This window comes from Ceratotherium simum, chromosome 33 (genome assembly GCF_057802395.1).
Source record: "Ceratotherium simum simum isolate JZ-2026a chromosome 33, ASM5780239v1, whole genome shotgun sequence".
Lineage (NCBI taxonomy): Eukaryota > Metazoa > Chordata > Mammalia > Perissodactyla > Rhinocerotidae > Ceratotherium > Ceratotherium simum.
In genome coordinates, this window is record NC_141932.1 from 5,356,045 (window position 1) to 5,380,053 (window position 24,009).

General features: G+C 43.1%; 2 protein-coding genes across 7 annotated transcripts; both read right to left on the reverse strand.

The window, feature by feature from the left end:
* Nucleotides 1-257: 257 nt before the first annotated feature.
* LOC101388444 (leukocyte immunoglobulin-like receptor subfamily A member 5) lies at nt 258-9,153 on the reverse strand. Of its 6 annotated transcripts, none has more exons than XM_087421126.1 (10): nt 9,071-9,153; nt 8,933-8,968; nt 8,466-8,750; nt 7,915-8,214; nt 7,587-7,643; nt 7,455-7,499; nt 7,323-7,367; nt 5,372-5,500; nt 781-833; nt 258-700 (listed from the first exon to the last, which is right to left on the reverse strand). In XM_087421126.1, exons 1-10 carry the CDS (start codon nt 9,102-9,104, stop codon nt 560-562), a joined length of 1,125 nt encoding a protein of 374 aa, XP_087277252.1. In that variant the 5' UTR covers nt 9,105-9,153; the 3' UTR covers nt 258-559. The 6 variants fall into 6 exon arrangements, with proteins under 6 accessions (XP_087277252.1, XP_087277250.1, XP_087277251.1 ...); XM_087421124.1 differs by having other exon boundaries at nt 7,323-7,379; XM_087421125.1 differs by having other exon boundaries at nt 7,455-7,511.
* Nucleotides 9,154-21,763: 12,610 nt separating this feature from the next.
* LOC147912714 (leukocyte immunoglobulin-like receptor subfamily B member 4) lies at nt 21,764-23,614 on the reverse strand. Its single transcript, XM_087421130.1, is given in 8 exon segments — nt 21,764-21,831; nt 21,919-21,963; nt 22,050-22,106; nt 22,378-22,620; nt 22,623-22,676; nt 22,927-23,211; nt 23,394-23,429; nt 23,532-23,614. Coding segments are annotated over 8 exon segments (807 nt in total). The 5' UTR covers nt 23,566-23,614; the 3' UTR covers nt 21,764-21,778.
* Between the last annotated feature and the right edge of the window lie 395 nt (nt 23,615-24,009).

Genomic DNA, 24,009 nt, shown 5'->3' on the forward strand with positions numbered 1-24,009 from the left:
TGTATAACAGTGTGAATGTACTTCACGCCATGGAACTTTACACTTAAAAATGGCTAAGACGGTAAATTTTATGTTATGTGTATTTTACCATAAAATAAAGCAAGAAAAAGTAAAAGAGTGTAAAAATGGAAAATGTTGGGCTGTACAAGAACAGGTGGCTTGCCAGATTTGGCCCACATCTACGCTAGACAAGAGGGATGGTTTAAGGATCTTTTCTATGCCTCTAGGCTGTAACATAAAACCTGGCACCAAGAGGATTTAAGTATATTTGTTTAATTGATGAATAATGAGAAGTTATGAAAAATTACCCTATCATTCTTCTGATAACTTTGGAGGGTTTTGGGAATTGCTGGGCAATTACAGTAGAGATTCTGGAACTGATTGGGTGATAATCTTGAGGTCTTGAGATTCAGGGGGGCAGCGGGGACTTCTGAGTCACATGGGTCCCCTCAGCCAGGCTGACGGCCTCAGATTTAGGATCAGTGAGTCCAGAGGAGGGACCTCCCAATGGGCAGCTGTAAGTCCTCCTGCCCGTGAAATGCAGGCACCGGCATGTGGCTTATCTCAGGGCAAGTGTTGCATACTCACTGGTCTGGGTCTGTCTGGGCAACAAGGAGGGTGTGGCAGCTGTCCCCTGGGTGGAGACACTGGAGGTCACCTGGGAATAGGTGACATCCTGTGGGTCTCTAGCTTCAGAGGCCTGAGGAAGGAAGGGAGACTATGAAATGGGGGTGCGACACGGGGGATTTCTGGGGGCAGGGTAGAGGAGGAGACTCTTACCTGTCCGTCCATCGGTCCAGCTGCCTCTAACTGTCTGTCACTCCTAGCAGCATCTAGACGGAGGGGGGGGTTGTTATGGACTGCATATTTGTGCCCCCTCAAAATTCATCTGCCAACAGGATGGATTAAAAAGCAAGATCCAACAATATGCTGCCTTCAGGAAACACATCTTAGCACTAAAGACAAGCACAGGCTCAGAGTGAAAGGATGGAAGACAATACTCCAAGCTAATGGCAAACAAAAGAAAGCAGGTGTTGCCATACTCATATCAGACAAAGTAGACTTCAAGATAAAACAGGTTAAGAAAGACAAAGAAGGGAAATATATAATGATAAAAGGGACACTCCATCAAGAAGACATATCACTTATAAATAGGAGCACCAATGTACATAAAGCAACTATTAACATACCTAAAAGGAGACATCAACAACAACACAATAATAGTAGGGGATCTTAACACCCCACTTACAACAATGGATAGATCATCCAGACAAAAAGTCAACAAAGAAATATTAGACTTAAATGAAAAACTGGACGAGATGGACCTAGTAGACATATACAGAGCACTCCATCCAAAAACAGCTGACTACACATTCTTCTCAAGCGCACATGGAACATTCTCTAGGATAGACCATATGTTGGGAAACAAAGCAAGCCTCAATAAATTTAAGAAGATTGAAATCATAACAAGCATCTTTTCAGACCATAAGGCTATGAAACTGGAAATGAACCATGAAAAAAAAACTGGGAAAGTGACAAAAATGTGGAGATTAAACAACATGCTACTGAACAATCAATGGATCATTGATGAAATTAAAGGAGAAATCAAAAACTATCTGGAAACAAATGAAAATGATAATATGCCATATCAAACCATATGGGATGCAGCAAAAGCGGTCCTGAGAGGGAAACTCATAGCGATACAAGCCCACCTTAACAAATAAGAAAAAGCCCAAATAAGCAACCTTAAATTACACCTAACAGAACTAGAAAAAGAAGAACAAACAAAGCCCAAAGCTAGCAGAAGGAGAGAAATAATAAAAATCAGAGCAGAAATAAATGAAATTGAGACCAAAAAAACAGTAGAAAGGATTAATGAAACAAAGAGTTGGTTCTTTGAGAAGATAAACAAAATCGACAAACCCTTAGCCAGGCTTACTAAGAAAAAAAGAGAAAAGGCTTAAGTAAATAAAATTAGAAATGAAAGAGGAGAAATTACAACAGATACCATGGAAATACAGAGGACTATAAGAGAATACTATGAGAAATTATATGCCAACAAATTGGACAATCTAGAAGAAATGGATAAATTCTTAGCGTCATACAACCTCCCAAAATTGAACCAAGAAGAAATGGAGAATCTGAATAGACCAATAACAAGTAAAGAGATTGAAATAGTAATCAAAAACCTCCCAAAAAATAAAAGTCCAGGACCAGATGGCTTCTCCAGTGAATTTTACCAAACATTCAAAGAAGATTTAATACCCATCCTTCTCAAACTATTCCAAAAAATAGAGGAAGATGGAACACTTCCTAAATCATTCTACAAGGCCAACATCACCCTGATACCAAAACCAGACAAAGACAATACAAAGAAAGAAAATTACAGGCCAATATCGCTGATGAACATTGATGCAAAAATCCTCAACAAAATATTGGCAAACCGAATACAACAATACATTAAAAAGATCATACACCATGATCAAGTGGGATTTATACCAGGGAGGCAGGGATGGTTCAACATCCGCAAATCAATCAACGTGATATATCACATCAACACAACAAACAATAAAAACCACATGATCATCTCAATAGACGCAGAGAAGGCATTTGACAAGATACAACATCCATTTATGATAAAAACTCTCAATAAAATGGGAATAGAAGGAAAGTACCTCAACATAATAAGGGCCATATATGACAAACCCACAGCCAACATCATACTCAACGGGGAAAGACTGAAAGCCATTCCTCTGAGAACAGGAACGAGGCAGGACTGCCCACTCTCACCACTCCTGTTCAACATAGTACTGGAGGTTTTGGCCAGAGCAATTAGGCAAGAAAAAGGAATAAATGGAATCCAAATAGGTAACGAAGAAGTGAAACTCTCACTATTTGCAGATGACATGATTGTATATATAGAAAACCCTAAAGAATCTGTTGGAAAACTGTTAGAAACAATCAACAACTACAGCAAAGTTGCAGGGTACAAAATCAATCTACAAAAATCAGTTGCATTTCTGTATGCTGATAATGAACTAACAGAAAGAGAGCTCAAAAAGATAATACCATTTACCATTGCATCAAAAAGAATAAAATACCTAGGAATAAATCTTACCAAGGAGGTGAAGGACCTATACAACGAGAACTACAAGACATTATTGAAAGAAATCCATGATGACATAAAGAAATGGAAAGATATCCCATGCACGTGGATTGGAAGAATAAACATAGTTAAAATGTCTATATTACCAAAAGCAATCTACAGATTCAATGCAATCCCAATCAGAATCCCAATGACATGCTTCACAGAAATAGCAAAAAGAATACTAAAATTTATATGGGGCAACAAAAGACCCCGAATAGCTAAAGAAATCCTAAGAAAAAAGAACAAAGCAGGAGGCATCACAATCCCTGACTTCAAAACATACTACAAAGCAATAGTAATCAAAACAGCATGGTACTGGTACAAAAACAGACACACAGATCAATGGAACAGAATTGAAAGCCCAGAAATAAAACCACACATATACGGACAGTTAATTTTCGACAAAGGAGCTAAGAACATAGAATGGAGATAGGAAAGTGTCTTCAATAAATGGTGTTGGGAAAACTGGACAGCCACATGCAAAAGAATGAAAGTGGACCACGTGCTATCGCCATTCACAAAAATTAACTCAAAATGGATCAAAGACCTGAAGGTGAGACCTGAAACTATAAAACTCATAGAAGAAAATATAGGCAACACACTATTTGACATTGGTTTTAAAGGAATCTTTTCGGACGACATGCCTACCCAGACTAGAGAAACTAAAGAAAAAATAAACAAGTGGGACTATATCAGATTAAAGAGCTTTTATAAGACAAATGAAACAGAATCAAGATGAACAGACAACCAACCAGCTGGGAGAGAATATTTGAAAAACATACGTCTGACAAGGGGTTGATCTCCATAATATATAAAGAACTCACACAACTGAACAACAACAAAAAAAACAACCCGATCAAAAAATGGGCAGAGGAAATGAAGAGACACTTCTCCAAGGAAGATATACAGATGGCTAATAGGCACATGAAAAGATGCTCAACATCACTAATCATCAGGGAAATGCAAATCAAAACAAGACTAAGATACCACCTCACACCCCTTAGAATGGCTATAATCACCAAGTCAAAAAACAACAAATGTTGGAGAGGATGTGGAGAAACAGGAACCCTCATACACAGCTGGTGGGAAGGCAAATTGGTGCAGCCTCTGTGGAAAACGGTATGGAGATTCCTCAAAGTATTAAAAATAGAGATGCCCTATGATCCAGCCATCCCACTACTGGGAATCTATCCAACGAACCTGAAATCAACAATCCAAAGAAGCTTATGCACCCCTATGTTCATTGCAGCATTATTCACCATAGCCAAGAAGTGGAAGCAACCTAAATGTCCCTCGACTGACGATTGGATTAAGAAAATGTGGTATATATATACAATGGAATACTACTCAGCCATAAAAAAAGACAAAATCGTCCCATTTGCAACAACATGGATGGGCCTGGAGCGTATTATGCTAAGTGAAATAAGCCAGAAAGAGAAAGACAAACACTGTATGATCTCACTCATATGTGGAATATAAACCAACACATGGACAGAGAAAACTGGACTGTGGTTACCAGGGGCAGTGGGGGTGGGGGTGGGCACAAGGGGTGAAGGGAGTCATATATATGGTGATGGACAAACAAAAATGTACAACCCAAAATTTCACAATGTTAGAAACCATTAAAACATCAATAAAAAAAAAATTCATCTGCCCAATCCCTAACTCCCAGTGTGACGGTATGTGTAGGTCATGTCTGTGAGAGGCAATTCAGTTTAGATGGGGTCACGAGGGTGGGATTCTCGTGATGTAATTCATGCCCTTCTAAGAAGGGGCCAGAAATCTAGCTCCCTGTCTCTCCACTGTGAGGACACAGCAAGAAGGTGGCCATGCAGACGATCCCTCACCAGTAACTGAATCACCAGCACCTTCATCTTTTGACCACCCAGCCTCCAGAACTGTGAGAAATGCATATTGTTTGAGCCTCCTGTCTACGGTATTCTGTTACGGTGGCCGGAATGGACTAAGACAGAGGTGGTCATGTTTTCAGAGAGGGCTGTAGTACATTCCTCCGGCCCTGTGTTCTGATTTCACAGATAGGCGCTGGGTCACTGGAAGTTATCACAATCACAGCAGGAGCCAGCAAACCAGCCCACACTTCCTTGTCTCTGGACTCCTTCATGCCCCTTCCCCGCCCCCAGCAAATGCCCTTCCCCATTTCTTCTGTATAATTTGCAGCACCGGGAGCTCTGCGTAGGCTTCCCTCCCCCTCTCAAGACATACTGCTTTTGGCTTTGCGACGGTGGATGATGAAGAGGAGGAGGAGGACGAGAAGGAGGAGAGCAATGGCCACTGGGACTCCAATCAGAACGTTCTGGTGTTTCTCCGGGGAGTTTTTGTTGGAAGGTGGGGCTACAAAAGAGGGAATAGCGTTGGAGCAGCTGTCTTTTATGAGGTACCTTCACACAGGGCACAGTCTCTGGGCGCTCTCTCAGACCCCACCACAATCTCAAAGCACAGACCTGTTGACCCCGTTTCTTAGAAAAGGAGAAAGAGCTTTGATCACCTCATAGCCATAGATGATGAAGGACTCAGAAGTAGAAATTTGTATTAATATAGAGATCAGCACATGATGGCCTGTGGACCAAACCTGGCACATCGCTGTTATCGTGTGGCCCTCGAGCTCAGAATGGATTTTACATTTTTAAACTGTCGACACAAGTTGAAAGAGGAACAATATTTTGCAACTCATATGAGCTATCTGATATCCAAATTTCAGTGCCAATTCGTAACGTTTTGTGGGAACGTGACCTTGCTCGCTGGCTTCTGTATATGTTCCGTGGTGGCTTTGGTGCTACAAAGTCAGAGCTGAGTAGTTGCGAAAGAGAACAGACACCCACAAAGCTGAAAACCTCTACTATCTGGCCTATTATGGGAAATATTTGCCCACCAGTGAAGTAGAGGAAGAACAGCACAGGAAAAAGCTAGCAGAGATAAACGCAGAGTGTGGTGATAGCAGAGCCGAGGGGAGAGCTCATTTCAAGAACCAAGAATTCAGCAGTTATATTGAAATTTGTGGAAAAAGTATGCATTTGCACTGTAAAAACAGACACAGACAACACATAAAGAATTGCGTTGGCTAGATTCCCATAAAGCATGGCTAGATTCCAATAAATTTTTTTTTTAACCAAATAGGCAGTGAGCTGGATTTAACCCTCAGATCATAGCCTCCCAATCTCTAGTCTATCAATCTCTTACGTATTTTGTCCCCAATAGATTTTGTTTGCGTGTGTATTTGTGTTTTCCTTTAGGACTCCCTCCTCCTTCTATCCACAGTGCGTGGATTATCTAGTCTACTTGCTTTGTGATCTTTAGGCTCAACAATTCCACACCTGTTTCTCCAGTCCTGCACGCTCTGGCTCAAGAATTATAAAGCTAACTTCCAGGGGTACATTTCCCCTAGGATGATGCCCAGCCAACTCAAAAGAAACAAATCCAAGCGGAAACCTCTCACCTTCCGCCCCACCCTTGGAAACTCCTCATGTGTCTATTTCTCCATGAATGGTCCCCCAGTGCAGCCACATCACAGGCATAGATAGAGACGTGACTTGGGACTGGAATCAAGTTCATGGTAAATTCTTCTCAGCACATAGGCAAGGAGTGACAACGGCCACACCACAGAAGGTCTTGTCTCAACAGTCCTTAATCCTGTACAGAATTTGCTTCTATATATGTGGGGAAAATGATGCTCAGAGGAGGGAAAAGACTTACCCAGGGGGACACAGTGAATTAATTGTAGAAACAGCTCTCATAATTTTTGAGTCTGCAAGCCCAGTGTAGGGAGGAAGCCTCCAGAGAACCAGGTTGAGTCCAGAACCCCCTCGAACAGTTATCCTGAGCTGATACTATGAGTATTTGTCCTTCTGGGAGTAGGGCGCAGTGGGTGAGCAGCTATGAATCCTAGACGCTCTCAGAAATATTGGGAATGTGCATCAACGACGAATGGTATCTATGGGCATTATTGATTTGATTTGCAATTCATAGACCCTCTAACCTTCTGCTGATCCTTGTGGAGAGCAACCTCCTTTATCTGTTTGCTCCCTGCCTCCAGCCAACAGAAGCCCTCTGAAAAAGCTGGCTCTATCTCTGGTAAATAATCCTTTTACTCCAAATGTGAGAGAAGAGAAAATGGAAAGTCTTTGTTTCAGTTTTGCACCTAAACTCGGTTACTCACCAGTTGAAGGTCTGGGCTTTGTGGAATATGGATCTCCAGGAGCTCCTGCAAATGGGACTGAAATCAGAGTGGTTTTATTCCTCTCATCTACCTGAATGTTTTTCAGTTTTCCATCTAAACTCAGTTACTCACCAGTTGAATGTCTGGATGTCGTGGGATCAGGACCTTCAGGAGCTTCTGCAAATGGGGCTGAAATCAGAGGGGTTTTCTTTCTCTCTTTTACTTGAATGTTTTTTAGTTTTCCATCTAAACTGAGTTACTCACCAAGAAAATATGTGGAGTTCATGGGATCAGGATCTTCAGGAGCTTCTGCAAATGGGGCTGAAATGGGAGTGGTTTTCTTTCTCTCTGCTCAGGCTCCCTTCTACCCAGATTCCCCACGACTACACTGCACTTCCCCGGCCCCTGGGCATGTGGTAGGAGGGCTGCATTGTGGGTGAGGGCAGTGAGCTCCTCAGAGCTTCCTGTCTAAGCAGACGGTGGTGACACCGCCTTCCCACCCCACTGTCCTCCTTTTCCCAATCACTGCTCCACCTGGACAGTGTTGGTCTCAGGAGCAGACATGAGGATGGGTGCGCTGGGGCTTCCTCACCTCTGACCTGAAGCTGCAATGGGTCACTGGCGTCAGACCACACATAGCGGGAATCGTTGAAGACACCAAAGCATCTGTAGGTCCCGGCCTGTGTGGAGGAGACTTGATTCAACAGGAAGACAGCCTGATGTCCACCACCCTTGGGGGTGGAGCTTTGGTTCTGGATGGCATGAACTTCATCTTCTTCGATAAGAATAAATACATCAAACTTGAGTCTTGAGAAACACTGCAACTTCACATTCTCCCCTGAAGCCACCACAGTGCCAGTCATGCTTGAGAGGGAGGGTTTTTCATAAGCTCCTGAGAAAGAAGGAAGTTTGGTGACAAAGAGCAGGGCCACACACATGCATTGTCCCTTTTTGTTCCCCAGGAGCAGAAAGGGCTCTGGTTTCTATCCCCTTGTCCCGCCCTGAGGAATCTGTCTCTGCATCACCCTCGATTCCTTCCTAAGGATAGGAGTTTTTGTCCTCTGTGCTTTTGTATCTGCAAAGTCTGGTTCTTCCCTCTGTAAAGGGGTCAGTCCTGGCTTTGCTGCCTCTGTGTACACTCACCGGTCATCACCAGCTGCAGGGGGTCACTGAACTGGGACCAGCTGTCTCCACTCTGATAGGAGCAGTGGTACAGCCCTGCCCAGTGTGGTGTCATCTGTGCAATTTCCAAAGTATTGGTAGTCTTAGACAGCAGTTGTTTCTCTGTGTGTGAGCGCTCAGGGCTTCCCACTTTAGATATCGCATATGCTGTAGCTTCTGCAGGCCCTTGGCACTGGATAGTCACTTGTTCCTTGGACAGAACCATGGATTCAGGCACAGCTGTGATATCAGGTCGGGGGAGATTTCCTAGAAGAAAGGGAACAGGTAACAGACTTAGAGGTGAGTCTGTTCTTCACACCATCCATCCACTTCATCCCCTCTTACAGCCACTGGTCAGAATGCTGAGTCCCCTCTTCTCAGCTCCAAGAGAGCTGATATCTGGCCTAAACCAGGAGAAGGGACTTGGGCATATTAAGAGGAATACTTACTGTTCTGTGCCTGAGTGCACTGGCCTGGATACAACCCTGGAAGGAAACAGCAGGTGAGACAGCTCAGCCTTCTAGAACCGGCAGCCCTGCCCCCTGTAGCCTTGTATTTGTAGCTGGGCCCCTCTCTCCCAGACTCACAAAGACAGAGCAGGGTGGGAAGAACCAGGGACATGGTCCTGCATCCAAGTTGTCCTGCTGGCCCCAGCGATGTGCTCTTATGAGGAACAGATAACTCTGCAAGTAACACAGACCTCCAGGAAGTGTGGCTGGCCCCACTCTCACCAGCAGAGTGAAGACAATCCACATCCTCTTTCCTCCTCCTGGGTGGGGCTTGCAGAAGTGCCTGACATCATGAAGACGTAATTATCTGAACTCCAGACTACAATCAGTCCAGGCTGATCCCTACTTTCTGTCCGTGGTTCCACATGAGCACTTTAAACTTTCTATATAAAGCGAGTGGTAAGAGAGATCACAGGCAATGAGCAGGACGGAAATAATTTCCTGCCTGTGATTTGCTCTGAAATACCAAGTGAGCTCATGGCTCTTCCTCCTAATGCTGATCTTCTGTCTCTTTCTGTACAGCAGGGGACAATGATAATGAATTTCTGAAAAGCTGTACTCACAGTGTGTGCACATTGTCCAGAACAAGCGTTGCTAGAGAGACAACAGCATAATTGTTCGTTCTTCCTCTGCCTCTGTCAATAGTCTCCACATATTGTTGGCACCTATTCTGTCCAAGGGTATAAATGATGAACCTAAAGAAAATACTTTCATGGATGTTGTCACACCTTTGTTCTTAAACTATCACACCGGCTGAACCTTACTGAGTAGCTGTGCCATCCAGTCTTCTGGATCAACATGTAATTTTGATTTAAAATCTTTCCCTCATTCCACCTCCATGAGGTGCTCTTCTCCACAAATCTGAAATAATTTAATCCTAACCCTTACTTCGTTTATATTTATGAAGATTACGTGGCAGAAGATTATATATGTATAACCTTCACAAAAATGGTGGTAGTTGAGTCATTGCTCTCGTTATCATTATATATGTTTTCCAATTATTTTATTAAGGTCATAATGGTCTATAATATCATGTAATTTCAGGTGTACATTGTTGTTTATCTGTATAGACTGCATCATGCTCACCACCCATAGTGTAGTTTTTATCCGTCACCATACATATGTCCCCTTTACCCCTTTGCCCTCCCCACCACCCACTTCCCCTCTGGTAACCAGTAATCTGCTTTCTTTATCCAAGTGTTTGCTTATCTTCCACATATGAGTGAAATCATGCAGTGTTTGTCTTTGTCTGTCTGGCTTATTTCATTTGACATCATACCCTCAAGATCCATCTATGCGGCTGCAAATGGGATGCTTTGTCTTTTTTTTATGGCTGAGTAGTATTCCATTGTTTATTTATTCCACGTCTTCTTTATCCATTCATCAGTTGATGGGCACTGGGTTACTTCCACGTCTTGGTTATAGCTAATAATGCTGCAATGAACATAGGGCTGCATGTCTCTTTGAATTGTTGATCTCAAGTTCTTTGGATAAATACCCAGTAAGAGCTCTATCCAGTTGATAGAAGTATTGTATAGTATTTCTATTTTTAATTTTTTGAGAAATCTCCATACTGTTTTCCATAGTGGCTACACCAGTTTGCATTCCTACCAGCGGTGTATGAGGGTTCCCTACTCTCCACCTCCTCTCAAACATTTGTTAATTTTTTGCCTTGATAATTATAGCCATTCTAACAGGTATACAGTGATATCTCATTGTAGTTTTGATTTGTATACCCCTAATAATTAGTGACATTGAACATCTTTTCAAGTGCCTGTTGGTCATCTGTGTATCTTCTTTGGAAAAATGTCTGTTCATATGCTCTTCTCATTTTATGATCGGGTTTTTTGTTTTTTGTTGTTGAGTTGTATGAGTTCTTTATATATTTTGGAAATTAAGCCCTTGTTTGATATATGACTTGCAAGTATTTTCTCCCTGTTGGTTGGTTTTCTTTTCATTTTTTTCGTGGTTCCTTTGACTTGTAGAAGCTTTTGAGTCTGATGTAGTCCCATTTGTTTATTTTTTCTTTTGGTACCCTTGCCTGAGTAGACATGGTATTTGAAAAGATACTGCAAAGACCAATGTGAAAGAGTGTATTGCCTATATTTTCTTCTAGGTATTTTAGGGTTTCAGGTCTTACATTCAAGTCTTGAATCCATTTTGAGTTAATTTTTGTGTATGGTATACGATAATGGTCTACTTCCATTCTTTTGCATGTAGCTGTCCAGTTTTCCCAACATCATTTATTGAAGAGACTTTCCTTTTCTCATTGTATGTTCTTGGCTCCTTTGTCAAAGATTATGTGTCCATAGATGTGTGGATTTATTTCTGGGCTCTCAATTCTGTTCCACTGATCTGTGTGTCTGTTTATCTGCCAGTACCATGCTGTTTTGCTTACTATAGCTTTGTATTTTATTTTGAATTAAGGAGGGTGATACTTCCAGTTTTGTTCTTTTTTCTCAGGATTGCTTTGGCTATTGGAGGTCTTTTGTTGTTCCATATAAATTTTAGGATTCTTTGTTCTATTTCTGGGAAAGATGTCATTGGTATTCTGAATGGGATTGCATTGACATTGAATCTGCAGTTTGCTTCATGTAATATGGACTTTTTACCTGAGTTTATTTTTCCAATCCATGAGCACAGAAGATCTTTTTCATTTATTTATGTCATCATTGACTTCTTTCAATAATGTCTTATTGTTTTCAGTGTTTCGGTGTTTCACCCCCTTGGTTAAATTTATTCCTATTTATTATATTCTTTTTTGTTGGATCGTAAAGCGGATTGTATTCTTGATTTGTCTTTCTGATAGTTCATTGTTAGTGTTTAAAAATGCGAATGATATTTGTGTGTAGATTTTGTATCCTGCAACTTCACTGAATTCATTAAATTTTTAACATAGTTTTAATTGGATTCATTAGGGTTTTCTATGTATGGAATCATGTCATCCACAAATAGTGACAGTTTTACTTCTCCTTTCCAATTTGGATCCCTTCTATTTCTTTTTCTTGCCTAGTTCCTCTACATAGGACTTCCAATACTATGTTGAATAACAGTGGTTAGAGCAGGGACCCTTGTCTTGTTCTTGTTCTTAGAGGGATAGCTGTCAGTTTTCCTCCATTGATTATGGTGTTTGCTTTGGGTTTGTCATGTATGGCCCTTATTATATTGAGGTACTTTCCTTCTATGCCCATTTTGTTTAGATTTTTTGTCATAAATGGATGTAGGATCTTGTCAAATGCTTTCACTGCCTCTGTTGAGATGATTACATGATTCCTATTCTTCATTTTGTCAATGTGATTCATCAAATTGATTGATTTGCGGATGTTGAACCATCCCTGCATACCTGAATAAATCCCGCTTGATTGTTGTGTATAAGCTTTTAATGCTTTGTTGTATTCGATTTGCTAATATTTTGTTAAAGATTTTTCCATCTATATTCATCAGCGATTTTGGCCTGTAATTTTCCCTTTTGGGTTGTCCTTGTCTGGTTTGGATGTCCAGGTAATGTTGGCCTTGTAAAATGTGTTGGGAAGCATACTGCCCTGTTCAAGTTTTCAGAATAGTTTGAGAAGGATAGGTGTTAAATCTTCTTTGAATGTTTGGTAGAATTCACCAGAGAAGCTGTCTGGTCTGGACTTTGTTTTTTGGGAGGTTTTTGATTACTGTTTCAATCTCTTTGCTAGGGATTGGTCTATTCAGATTCTCTGTTTCTCCTTAAGTCAGTTTTTGAAGGTTATATGATTCTAAAGATTTATCCATTTCTTATAGGTTATCCAGTTTTTCAGCATATAGCATTTCATAGTATTCTTTTATAATCCTTTATATTCCTGTGTTGTTGGGTGGAATTTCTACTGTTTCATTTTGATTTTATTTCTTTGAATGTTGTTTCTTTTTTCCTTAGTGAGTCTGGCTAAAGATTTGTCAATTTCGTTTATCTTCTCAAAGAACCAACTTTTTTCATTCATCCTATTTTTTTTTTTTTAGTTTTTATTTCATTTATTTCTTTTCTGATTTTTATTATTTGCTTCCTTCCTCTGACTTTCAGTTTTTTTTTTGTTCTTTTTTTCTGGTTTTTTAGGTATAGGATCAGCTTGTTTATTGGAGATTTTTCTTGTTTCTTGTGGTCGGCCTGTATTGCTGTAACTTTCCCCATTAATAGTGGTTTTGCTGAATTCCATAAGGTTTGTTAAATTGTGTTTTCCTTTTCATTTGTCTGTAGGTATTTTTTGATTTCCCCTTTTATTTCTTCACTGATTGAACAGTTGTTCAGTAGCCTGTTGCTTGGTCTCCACATATTTGTGACTTCTCGTCTTTTTCTTCCATTTGATTTCTAGTTTCATAGTACTGTATCTGGAAAAGATGCTTGATATTTCAATTTTCTTAAATTTATGGAGGCTTGCTTTGTTTCTCAACATATGGTCTGTCTTTGAGAATGTTCCATGTGCACTTGAGAAGAATATGTATTCTGCCGTTTTTGGATGGAATGTTCTATACATATCTATTAAGTCCAATCATCTGGTCTGGTGTTTCACTTAAGGCCACCGTATCCTTGTTGACTTTCTGTCTGGATGATCTATCTAGTGATGTAAGTGGGGTGTTGAGGTCCCCTACTATTATTTTGTTTCTGTTAATTTCTCCCTTAAGGCCTGCTAATATTTGCTTTATATACTTTGGTGCTTCTGTGTTAGGTGCATATATATTCATAAGTGTTATGCTTTCTTGGTGGAATGTTCCTTTTATCATTATATAGTGCCCTTGTTTGTCTTTCGTTATCTTTTTTTATCTTGAAGTCTCCTTTGTGCTATATAAGTATTGCAAGACATGCTTTCTTTTGTTTGCCATTTGCTTGGAGTATCATCTTCCCTCCCTTCATTCTGAGCCTGTGATTGTCTTTAGAGCTGAGATGTGTTTCCTGGAGGCAGCATATTGTTGGGTCTTGTTTTTTACTAGTTCAGCCACTCTGTGTCTTTTGAATGTTGAATTCAATCCATTTATGCTTAGAGTGATTATTGATATATGAAGGTTTAATTCTTCCATCTTTTTTTTTGTTTTCCAGTTGTTCTATGTTTGCATTGTTTCTTTTCCCTTGTATTTCTGTCTGCCATTTCAGTTTGGTGGTTTTTTGTGCTGGTTTTCTCTTTACTTATGATTTGTGACTCTGCCTCAGTTTTTGTTCTGTGGTTACCATGAGGTTCATATAATAGATCTCATAGATGAGCTAGTCCTTTTCTGATAGCCTCTTATCTCCATTGGCCTATGCAGGTTCCATCCCTTTCCTCTTCCCTTTCTATGTTTTGTTGTTACAAGTTATTCTTTATTGCTTTGTGATTTTGTGCCCAAATTGAAGTGGTTATTGTTAGTTTTGATGCTTTCTTTCCCTTCATCTTTTATGTTGTAATTAATTGTTTACTAGCCACTTCTGATATACAGGTGCAATTTTATGATTCTGCTTGTCTTACTATCACCTTGCTCAAAGCTTTGTAAACTTTTTCCTTTTGGTTTCAGGTAGGAGGGCTCCCTTCCTCATTTCTTGTCTCAGGGCTAGTGGTGATGAACTCCCTCAGCTTTTGTTTATCTGGGAAAGCTTTTATTTCTCCGTCATATCTGAAGGATAATTTCACTGAGTAGAGTGTTCTTGGCTGATAGTTTTTGTCTTTCAGTATTTTGAATATAGCATTCTGCTCTCTCCTGGCCTGTAAGTTTTCTGCTGAGAAATCCGCTGACAGCCAGATGGGGCTTCCTTTGTAGGTTATTTTCTTCTCTCTTGCTTCCCTTAGTATTTTTTCTTTGTCATTGACTTTTGCCAGTTTTGATCTGATATGCCTTGGAGAAGGCCTTTTTGCATTGGTGTAATTAGGAGTTCTATTAGCTTCATGTACTTGTGTGTCCAGGTCCTTCCCCAGGTTTGGGAATTTCCCAGCTATTATTTCTTTGAATAAACTCTGCTCCTTTCGCCCTCTCTTCTTCCTCTAGAATATTTATAATCCTTATGTTACTTTTCCTAATTGAGTTGGATATTTGTCGAAGAATTTTTTCTTTTTAAAAAAGCCTTATATCTCTCTCCTCGTCCACCTGGATCATTTCTAGGTTTCTATCTTCAAGCTCACTGATTCTCTCCATCATAAACGTCTGATCTATTTTTTATGCTTTGTGCATCATTTTTTTATCTCCTTAATTGAGTTCTTCATATCTAGAATTTCTCTTTGTATTTTTTTTTATAGCTTCAGCCTTTTGGTGAAGTATTCCTTCTGTTCATCAATTTTATCCCTGAGCTCATTGAACTGTCTTTCTGAATTTTACTGTAGCTCGTTGAGTTTCTTTATGACAGCTATTTTGAATTCTATGTCGGACATAGTGTATTCTTGTGTGACCTCAAGGTTGGTTTCTGGAGAGTTGTTATTTTCCTTCTGTTCTGCCATGCTACACTAGTTCTTCATGTTGTTTGATGAATTTATCCACTGCTGGCACATTTGTGGCAGCACCTTTTCTACTGTGTAAGGCTTTTGTTACTTTGGTTCTGTGCTGCATCTGGCTGTACTTGAGAGCCTGCACTTTCCACCCTCCATTGCCTCTGTTAGATGTGTCATCAGTGCCCTTCTTTTTTTTTTGTGAGGAGGATTGGCCCTGAGCTAACATCTGCCAAGCCTACTTGTTTTTGCTAAGGAAGACTGGCCCTGGGCTAACATCCGTGCCCGTCTTCCACCACTTAATATGGCATGCTGCCATAACATGGCTTGCCAAGCAGTGTGTCGGTGCATGCCTGGGATCTGAACCAGCCAACCCCGGGCCAAGGCAGCGGAGCAGGCACACTTCACCACTTGCGCCACTGGGCCGGCCCCTTCAGTGCCCTTCTTATGCTGCTTGTTTCTCTGAAGTTGGTGGTGCCTTGCTGCTTTCAATGTTGCTGGAGTCTCCAGTGTTGCCACTGGGGTCTCTGGGCTGTAAGCACTTCTGCTACTTCTGGGGTTGCCTGGGTCTTGTGTTCCCCTGCTTGCTGTCTGGGCTTTCCATGGGCTTGGGTGTTGCTGCCCAGTGCATCACCTGTGCTTCAGCTCCTGGTTTATCTGGGGGTGCTGGTATCACCGCTGCCAGGATTGCTGGGTTCACAGGTGTCGCTCATGCTCTAGGGGGCACAGGTTCTTGTAATTCAGCCTCTGTTTCTTGTAGAGCTGTTGTTGGGGATGCTGCCACTGGGGACTGGGTCTCAGGTTCTGCTGTGATTCCTGAGACCTCAGGTTGCAGGTGCCACCTGCCACTGCCGGGGGAGGAGTGGTGGCTAAGCTGCAAGTGTTGATGCTAGTCCTGCAGTCTCTGGTCACTGCTGCCCACTGGTGTGATTCGTGAGACCTCAGGTTAGGGCACCCTGCTCCTGCAGGTGAAATCCACATTGGGTTGCTGTCCCCACTGCTGGAGAGATCAGTGACACTGCAAAGGGAGGAGGAGGGGCTATGTTACTGGCACTGCTCTGTGTCCTAACACCCCAGGACATGAGTGTCCACCTGCCACCACTGAGGGTGGCCAGGGTCACTGCCTCTGGTCTGTGGTGCTGCTGTGTGCTGGTAGTCTGCTCTGAAACTTCAGATGAGAGTGCCCCACCCCTGCTGGGGAAATTTCTGCCTTGAATATCAGTCTCTACTGCTGGAAAGGCCGTCACCATTGGCATGGGATGTAGCAGGGGCCAGGTCTCTGGTTCTGTTCTGTGTCCTGAAGCCTCAGGACGTGTGCACCCCCCACCAACCCTAGGAGGGGCGGGAGACACAGCTTTGGTTGTCAGTGCTGGTGTGTATGCTGATGATCTACTCTGAGACCTTTGATCAGGGCACCCCACCACTGCTGGGTAAACTCATGCCTTGCATGTAGTCCCCACTGGTGGAAAAATGAGACTGCTGATCATGGAGGAGGAGGGGGCTGTGTTGCTGGCTCTACTGTGCTCTGGAGCCTCAGGACATGTGTATCACTCACCACTGCTGTCAGGGGGCCGTTGCCAAGCCATGAGTGCCCCGATTGCCCTTGTAGCCTGTGGGCACTGGCGTGTGCAATGGTGTAAGGATCTGTGTATTGGATTGCTGCTGCCAGGGGAGAGGGAGGGTGCTTTTGTCTCACTCCAATGCATCTGAGAGGTCCAGTCTACACATTTTCAGATGTATAGAGACATGGATCACTTCAGCATTCTGGTGTGCTGTGCAGGGAGTCTTTTGTGGGTCACTGGATGTCGGACTGGTTGTAACTTAGAGGGGAGAGACAAAGAGAACGATTCTAGCAATCATAATGCTGATGTGACTACTGGGCTCAACTTTTTGTAGGACTGTCCATAAGACTGGATTATTGAGTTCTCACACCTGCCATATGTTTTTGTACAGCCCTGGACTAAGAACTATGTTTACATTTTTAAATGATTGAAAAAATCAAAGGAAAATTAATATTTTGTGAGCCCTGGGGAGGATTTGAAATTCACACTTTAGTGTTTGTAAACAAAATTTATGCCCTTGTGGTTGTGTGTCACCTACAGTTGCTTTTGTGTGACAACAGCAGAATTGAGTTGTTGCAAAGAAGATCAGGTGACTCACAAAGCCCAAAATATTTACTATTTGTCCTTTACAAAAAAGTTGTCATTTAAAACATGACAGTGACAACTAGCAGACTCTGAGAAGGCTTCCAGAGAAAACATCTAATAAAAAGTTATGCATATTCTGACACTGAGAAAAGTGGAGGAATTAGGCAGAAGAAGGGAAATTTGGTGAGGGAACAGCAGCCAGTAGCAGAGAGCTCTTAGAGAGTCTCATCACGGGGCAGAGGTGAGGACAAAGAGCAAGTGACGTAACTTAGTATCTACATGTCTCTACAGAACACAGTATCCATCTGGGGTAAGTCTGAAGATATTTATTACCTACTTCAGTAGATTGGAGTTGAGAAATTCCAGAGTGATTTCATCAATGAAACTGTAACAGGGTTCAGAGTTACCATTCTGTGAGTCTCTTGTTTTAGTTCCATGCTTTTTAAGATGTTCCTTTTCAGAAATAACAGAAATAAATCCCTAAACAGGAACAATGGCTAACATCACAAATACCTGTGTAACTTCAATCCTGAAACAAACCAACTAACATAAATGTTCATAGTTTTACATTTGCTTTCTATAATCTTTAAATAAAAAAGGGGTATTATAGAAAAAAAATCAGCTTTTCTATTTCTAGACTCATTTTCCTCCCTCCAAGTACAAGCACCCTTAGGAACCTATACTTTACACTATAAATAAGCAAGGTTTACCAAGCATCTCCCTGTATTTAAATCATGTCCTGTCTTAAATTCTAAAAAGTATTAAAGTATGTCATCCTCATGTCTCCTCCAGGAGGTAGTGCATTAGTGCAAGTACAGCCAGGCTCAATGGCCCAATGTACTGAGCTCTTGGAGGTTGGCTGAATAGTGCCCCCAAGAGTTGTGCAGGTCTAATCCCCAGAACCTGTGAATGGTACCTCACAAGGCAGAGGGACACTGCAGGTATGAGGAAGTTAAGAATCTTGAGATAGGGAGATTATCCTAGATGATCTTCTTGGGCCCAATTTCATTACCAGCGTCCTTATAAGAGGGAAGTAGGAGGGTGGGTGTGATAGAGAGAAGAAGGAAGGAAGGAAGAAGAGGTCAGGGAGCAGAAAAGATGCTACACTGGTGGATTTGGAGATGGAGCAGGGAGCCACAAGGCAAGCAATGCAGGCAGAATCTAGAAACTAGAAAAGCTAGGAACAGGGACCAGAAATGAAAAGAGGAATGCAGGCCTGCTGACACATTTTAGACTCTTGCTCTCCAGAACAAGAAGGGAATGATTTTGTATTACTTTAATCCACTGTGTCTATGGTAAGTTGTTACAGGTTCAATAGGAAATGAATCTTCTCCATTATCTCGGTTGATTATGCAGCCAGGGCCCTATCTCCTCTGGCTGTCCACCCGGGCCTGCACAGTCCTTAGATGCTAATAGAGGGACATCGGTGCTTTTCATTATACTCAGGTAGGGGCTTGTCTGGGTCCGTTTAAGGGCGTCTTCCAGCTGTACCAGGCCTCAGCCAACAGGACCAGCAGGACCAAGAGAATCAGGCCAGCCAGGCTCAGCCGGACTTGATTCTCTGCAGAAGGATGCCAAGCAGTAGGCTCTGAGAGAAAAGGATAAAAGGTTACAGAGGGGGCACCAAGGCCGTTCCACTAACATACTGCAAAACACCAGCACATTTCTCCGTCTACTGGCTCTGGCATGTAGCCAGCCCAGCCCAACCTGTCAGATAAGCAATTACTTACTTTTCTTTCCTCCTGTCATTGTGGGCATGGTCGTGATCCCTTGAGGGAATTCTTGGGTCAAGAAAGACAGGAGTGGGGAACAGGGTGCCTCCAGTCTGGCCCACTGGAGACCTGCTTGCTCTTTCCTTGCTAGTTCCCTCTGATTAAACCACGGACTCAGCAAACAGGAATGGCCTCCTTGACATTCTATGTACACGTGAAGCTCCTTCTACCTCATGCCTTTTGCACCCGCTATTCTCTCTGCCTCTGTGCTCCTTCTACAAAGATTAGCAGTTACTCACCAGGAGAAGGTCTGGGCTTCACGACATCAAGATCGTGAGGAGCTTCAGCATTGGATGAAATGGGAATGGTTTTCTTTCTCTCTGCCCAGGCTCCCTTCTACCCAGATTCCCCATGACTACACTGCCCTTCCCCAGCCCTCTGGGCATGTGGTAGGAGGGCTGCATTGTGGGTGTTGGGAGTGAGTTCCTCAGAGCTTCCTGTATAAGCAGATGGTGGTGACACCATCTTCCCACCAAACGGTCCTCCTTATCCCAATCACTGCTCCACCGGGACAGTGTCAGAATCCAGGACGGGCCGTGAGGATGGGTGGGCTGAGGCTTCCTCACCTCTGACCTGAAGCTGCAATGGATCACTGGGGTGAGACCACAGATAGGGGTAATAGCGCAGGACATCACAGCATCTGTAGGTCCCGGCCTATGCTGAGGATACTTGATTCAAGAGGTGCAAGGTACCTTCACACACGGCACAGTTTCTGAGTGCTCTCTCGGACCTCACCACAATCACAAAGCACAGAAGTGTTGACTCCGTTTCTTAGAAAATGGGAAAGTGCTTTGACCACCTCATAGTACTAGATGATGAAGGACTCGGAAATGGAAATTTGTATCAATATAGAGATAAGCACGTGATGGCCTGCAGACCAAACCTGGCACATCACTGTTATCGTGTGGCCCTCGAGCTCAGAATGGATTTTACATTTTTAAACTGTTGAAACAAATTGAAAGAGGAACAATATTGTGCAACACATACAAGCTCTCTGGTATCCAAATTTCAGTGCCCATTCGGAACGTTTTGTGGGAACATGACCTTGCTCGCTGGCTTCTGTATATGGTCCATGGTGGCTTTGGTGCTACAAAGTCAGAGCTGAGTAGTAGCGAAAGAGAACAGACACCCACAAAGATGAAAACCTCTACTATCTGGCCTATTATGGGAAATATTTGCCCACCAGTGAAGTAGAGGAAGAACAGCACAGGAAAAAGCTAGCAGAGATAAACGCACAGTGTGGTGATAGCAGAGCCGAGGGGAGAGCTCATTTCAAGAACCAAGAATTCAGCAGTTATATTGAAATTTGTGGAAAAAGTATGCATTTGCACTGTAAAAACAGACACAGACAACAAATAAAGAATTGCGTTGGCTAGATTCCCACAAAGCATGGCTAGATTCCAATAAATCTTTTTTTTTAACCAAATAGACAGTGAGCTGGATTTAACCCTCAGATCATAGCCTCCCAATCTCTAGTCTATCAATCTCTTATGTATTTTGACCCCAATAGATTTTGTTTGCGTGTGTATTTGTGTTTTCCTTTAGGACTCCCTCCTCCCTCTATCCACAGTGCGTGGATTATCTAGTCTACTTGCTTTGTGATCTTTAGGCTCAACAATTCCACACCTGTTTCTCCAGTCCTGCACGCTCTGGCTCAAGAATTATAAAGCTAACTTCCAGGGGTACATTTCCCCTAGGATGATGCCCAGCCAACTCAAAAGAAACAAATCCAAGCGGAAACCTCTCACCTTCCGCCCCACCCTTGGAAACTCCTCATGTGTCTATTTCTCCATGAATGGTCCCCCAGTGCAGCCACATCACAGGCATAGATAGAGACGTGACTTGGGACTGGAATCAAGTTCATGGTAAATTCTTCTCAGCACATAGGCAAGGAGTGACAACGGCCACACCACAGAAGGTCTTGTCTCAACAGTCCTTAATCCTGTACAGAATTTGCTTCTATATATGTGGGGAAAATGATGCTCAGAGGAGGGAAAAGACTTACCCAGGGGACACAGTGAATTAATTGTAGAAACAGCTCTCATAATTTTTGAGTCTGCAAGCCCAGTGTAGGGAGGAAGCCTCCAGAGAACCAGGTTGAGTCCAGAACCCCCTCGAACAGTTATCCTGAGCTGATACTATGAGTATTTGTCCTTCTGGGAGTAGGGCGCAGTGGGTGAGCAGCTATGAATCCTAGACGCTCTCAGAAATATTGGGAATGTGCATCAACGACGAATGGTATCTATGGGCATTATTGATTTGATTTGCAATTCATAGACCCTCTAACCTTCTGCTGATCCTTGTGGAGAGCAACCTCCTTTATCTGTTTGCTCCCTGCCTCCAGCCAACAGAAGCCCTCTGAAAAAAGCTGGCTCTATCTCTGGTAAATAATCCTTTTACTCCAAATCTGAGAGAAGAGAAAATGGAAAGTCTTTGTTTCAGTTTTGCACCTAAACTCGGTTACTCACCAGTTGAAGGTCTGGGCTTTGTGGAATATGGATCTCCAGGAGCTCCTGCAAATGGGACTGAAATCAGAGTGGTTTTATTCCTCTCATCTACCTGAATGTTTTTCAGTTTTCCATCTAAACTCAGTTACTCACCAGTTGAATGTCTGGATGTCGTGGGATCAGGACCTTCAGGAGCTTCTGCAAATGGGGCTGAAATCAGAGGGGTTTCTTTCTCTCTTTTACTTGAATGTTTTTTAGTTTTCCATCTAAACTGAGTTACTCACCAAGAAAATATGTGGAGTTCATGGGATCAGGATCTTCAGGAGCTTCTGCAAATGGGGCTGAAATGGGAGTGGTTTTCTTTCTCTCTGCTCAGGCTCCCTTCTACCCAGATTCCCCACGACTACACTGCACTTCCCCGGCCCCTGGGCATGTGGTAGGAGGGCTGCATTGTGGGTGAGGGCAGTGAGCTCCTCAGAGCTTCCTGTCTAAGCAGACGGTGGTGACACCGCCTTCCCACCCCACTGTCCTCCTTTTCCCAATCACTGCTCCACCTGGACAGTGTTGGTCTCAGGAGCAGACATGAGGATGGGTGCGCTGGGGCTTCCTCACCTCTGACCTGAAGCTGCAATGGGTCACTGGCGTCAGACCACACATAGCGGGAATCGTTGAAGACACCAAAGCATCTGTAGGTCCCGGCCTGTGTGGAGGAGACTTGATTCAACAGGAAGACAGCCTGATGTCCACCACCCTTGGGGGTGGAGCTTTGGTTCTGGATGGCATGAACTTCATCTTCTTCGATAAGAATAAATACATCAAACTTGAGTCTTGAGAAACACTGCAACTTCACATTCTCCCTGAAGCCACCACAGTGCCAGTCATGCTTGAGAGGGAGGGTTTTTCATAAGCTCCTGAGAAAGAAGGAAGTTTGGTGACAAAGAGCAGGGCCACACACATGCATTGTCCCTTTTGTTCCCCAGGAGCAGAAAGGGCTCTGGTTTCTATCCCCTTGTCCCGCCCTGAGGAATCTGTCTCTGCATCACCCTCGATTCCTTCCTAAGGATAGGAGTTTTTGTCCTCTGTGCTTTTGTATCTGCAAAGTCTGGTTCTTCCCTCTGTAAAGGGGTCAGTCCTGGCTTTGCTGCCTCTGTGTACACTCACCGGTCATCACCAGCTGCAGGGGGTCACTGAACTGGGACCAGCTGTCTCCACTCTGATAGGAGCAGTGGTACAGCCCTGCCCAGTGTGGTGTCATCTGTGCAATTTCCAAAGTATTGGTAGTCTTAGACAGCAGTTGTTTCTCTGTGTGTGAGCGCTCAGGGCTTCCCACTTTAGATATCGCATATGCTGTAGCTTCTGCAGGCCCTTGGCACTGGATAGTCACTTGTTCCTTGGACAGAACCATGGATTCAGGCACAGCTGTGATATCAGGTCGGGGGAGATTTCCTAGAAGAAAGGGAACAGGTAACAGACTTAGAGGTGAGTCTGTTCTTCACACCATCCATCCACTTCATCCCCTCTTACAGCCACTGGTCAGAATGCTGAGTCCCCTCTTCTCAGCTCCAAGAGAGCTGATATCTGGCCTAAACCAGGAGAAGGGACTTGGGCATATTAAGAGGAATACTTACTGTTCTGTGCCTGAGTGCACTGGCCTGGATACAACCCTGGAAGGAAACAGCAGGTGAGACAGCTCAGCCTTCTAGAACCGGCAGCCCTGCCCCCTGTAGCCTTGTATTTGTAGCTGGGCCCCTCTCTCCCAGACTCACAAAGACAGAGCAGGGTGGGAAGAACCAGGGACATGGTCCTGCATCCAAGTTGTCCTGCTGGCCCCAGCGATGTGCTCTTATGAGGAACAGATAACTCTGCAAGTAACACAGACCTCCAGGAAGTGTGGCTGGCCCCACTCTCACCAGCAGAGTGAAGACAATCCACATCCTCTTTCCTCCTCCTGGGTGGGGCTTGCAGAAGTGCCTGACATCATGAAGACGTAATTATCTGAACTCCACACTACAATCAGTCCAGGCTGATCCCTACTTTCTGTCCGTGGTTCCACATGAGCACTTTAAACTTTCTATATAAAGCGAGTGGTAAGAGAGATCACAGGCAATGAGCAGGACAGAAATAATTTCCTGCCTGTGATTTGCTCTGAAATACCAAGTAAGCTCATGGCTCTTCCTCCTAATGCTGATCTTCTGTCTCTTTCTGTACAGCAGGGGACAATGATAATGAATTTCTGAAAAGCTG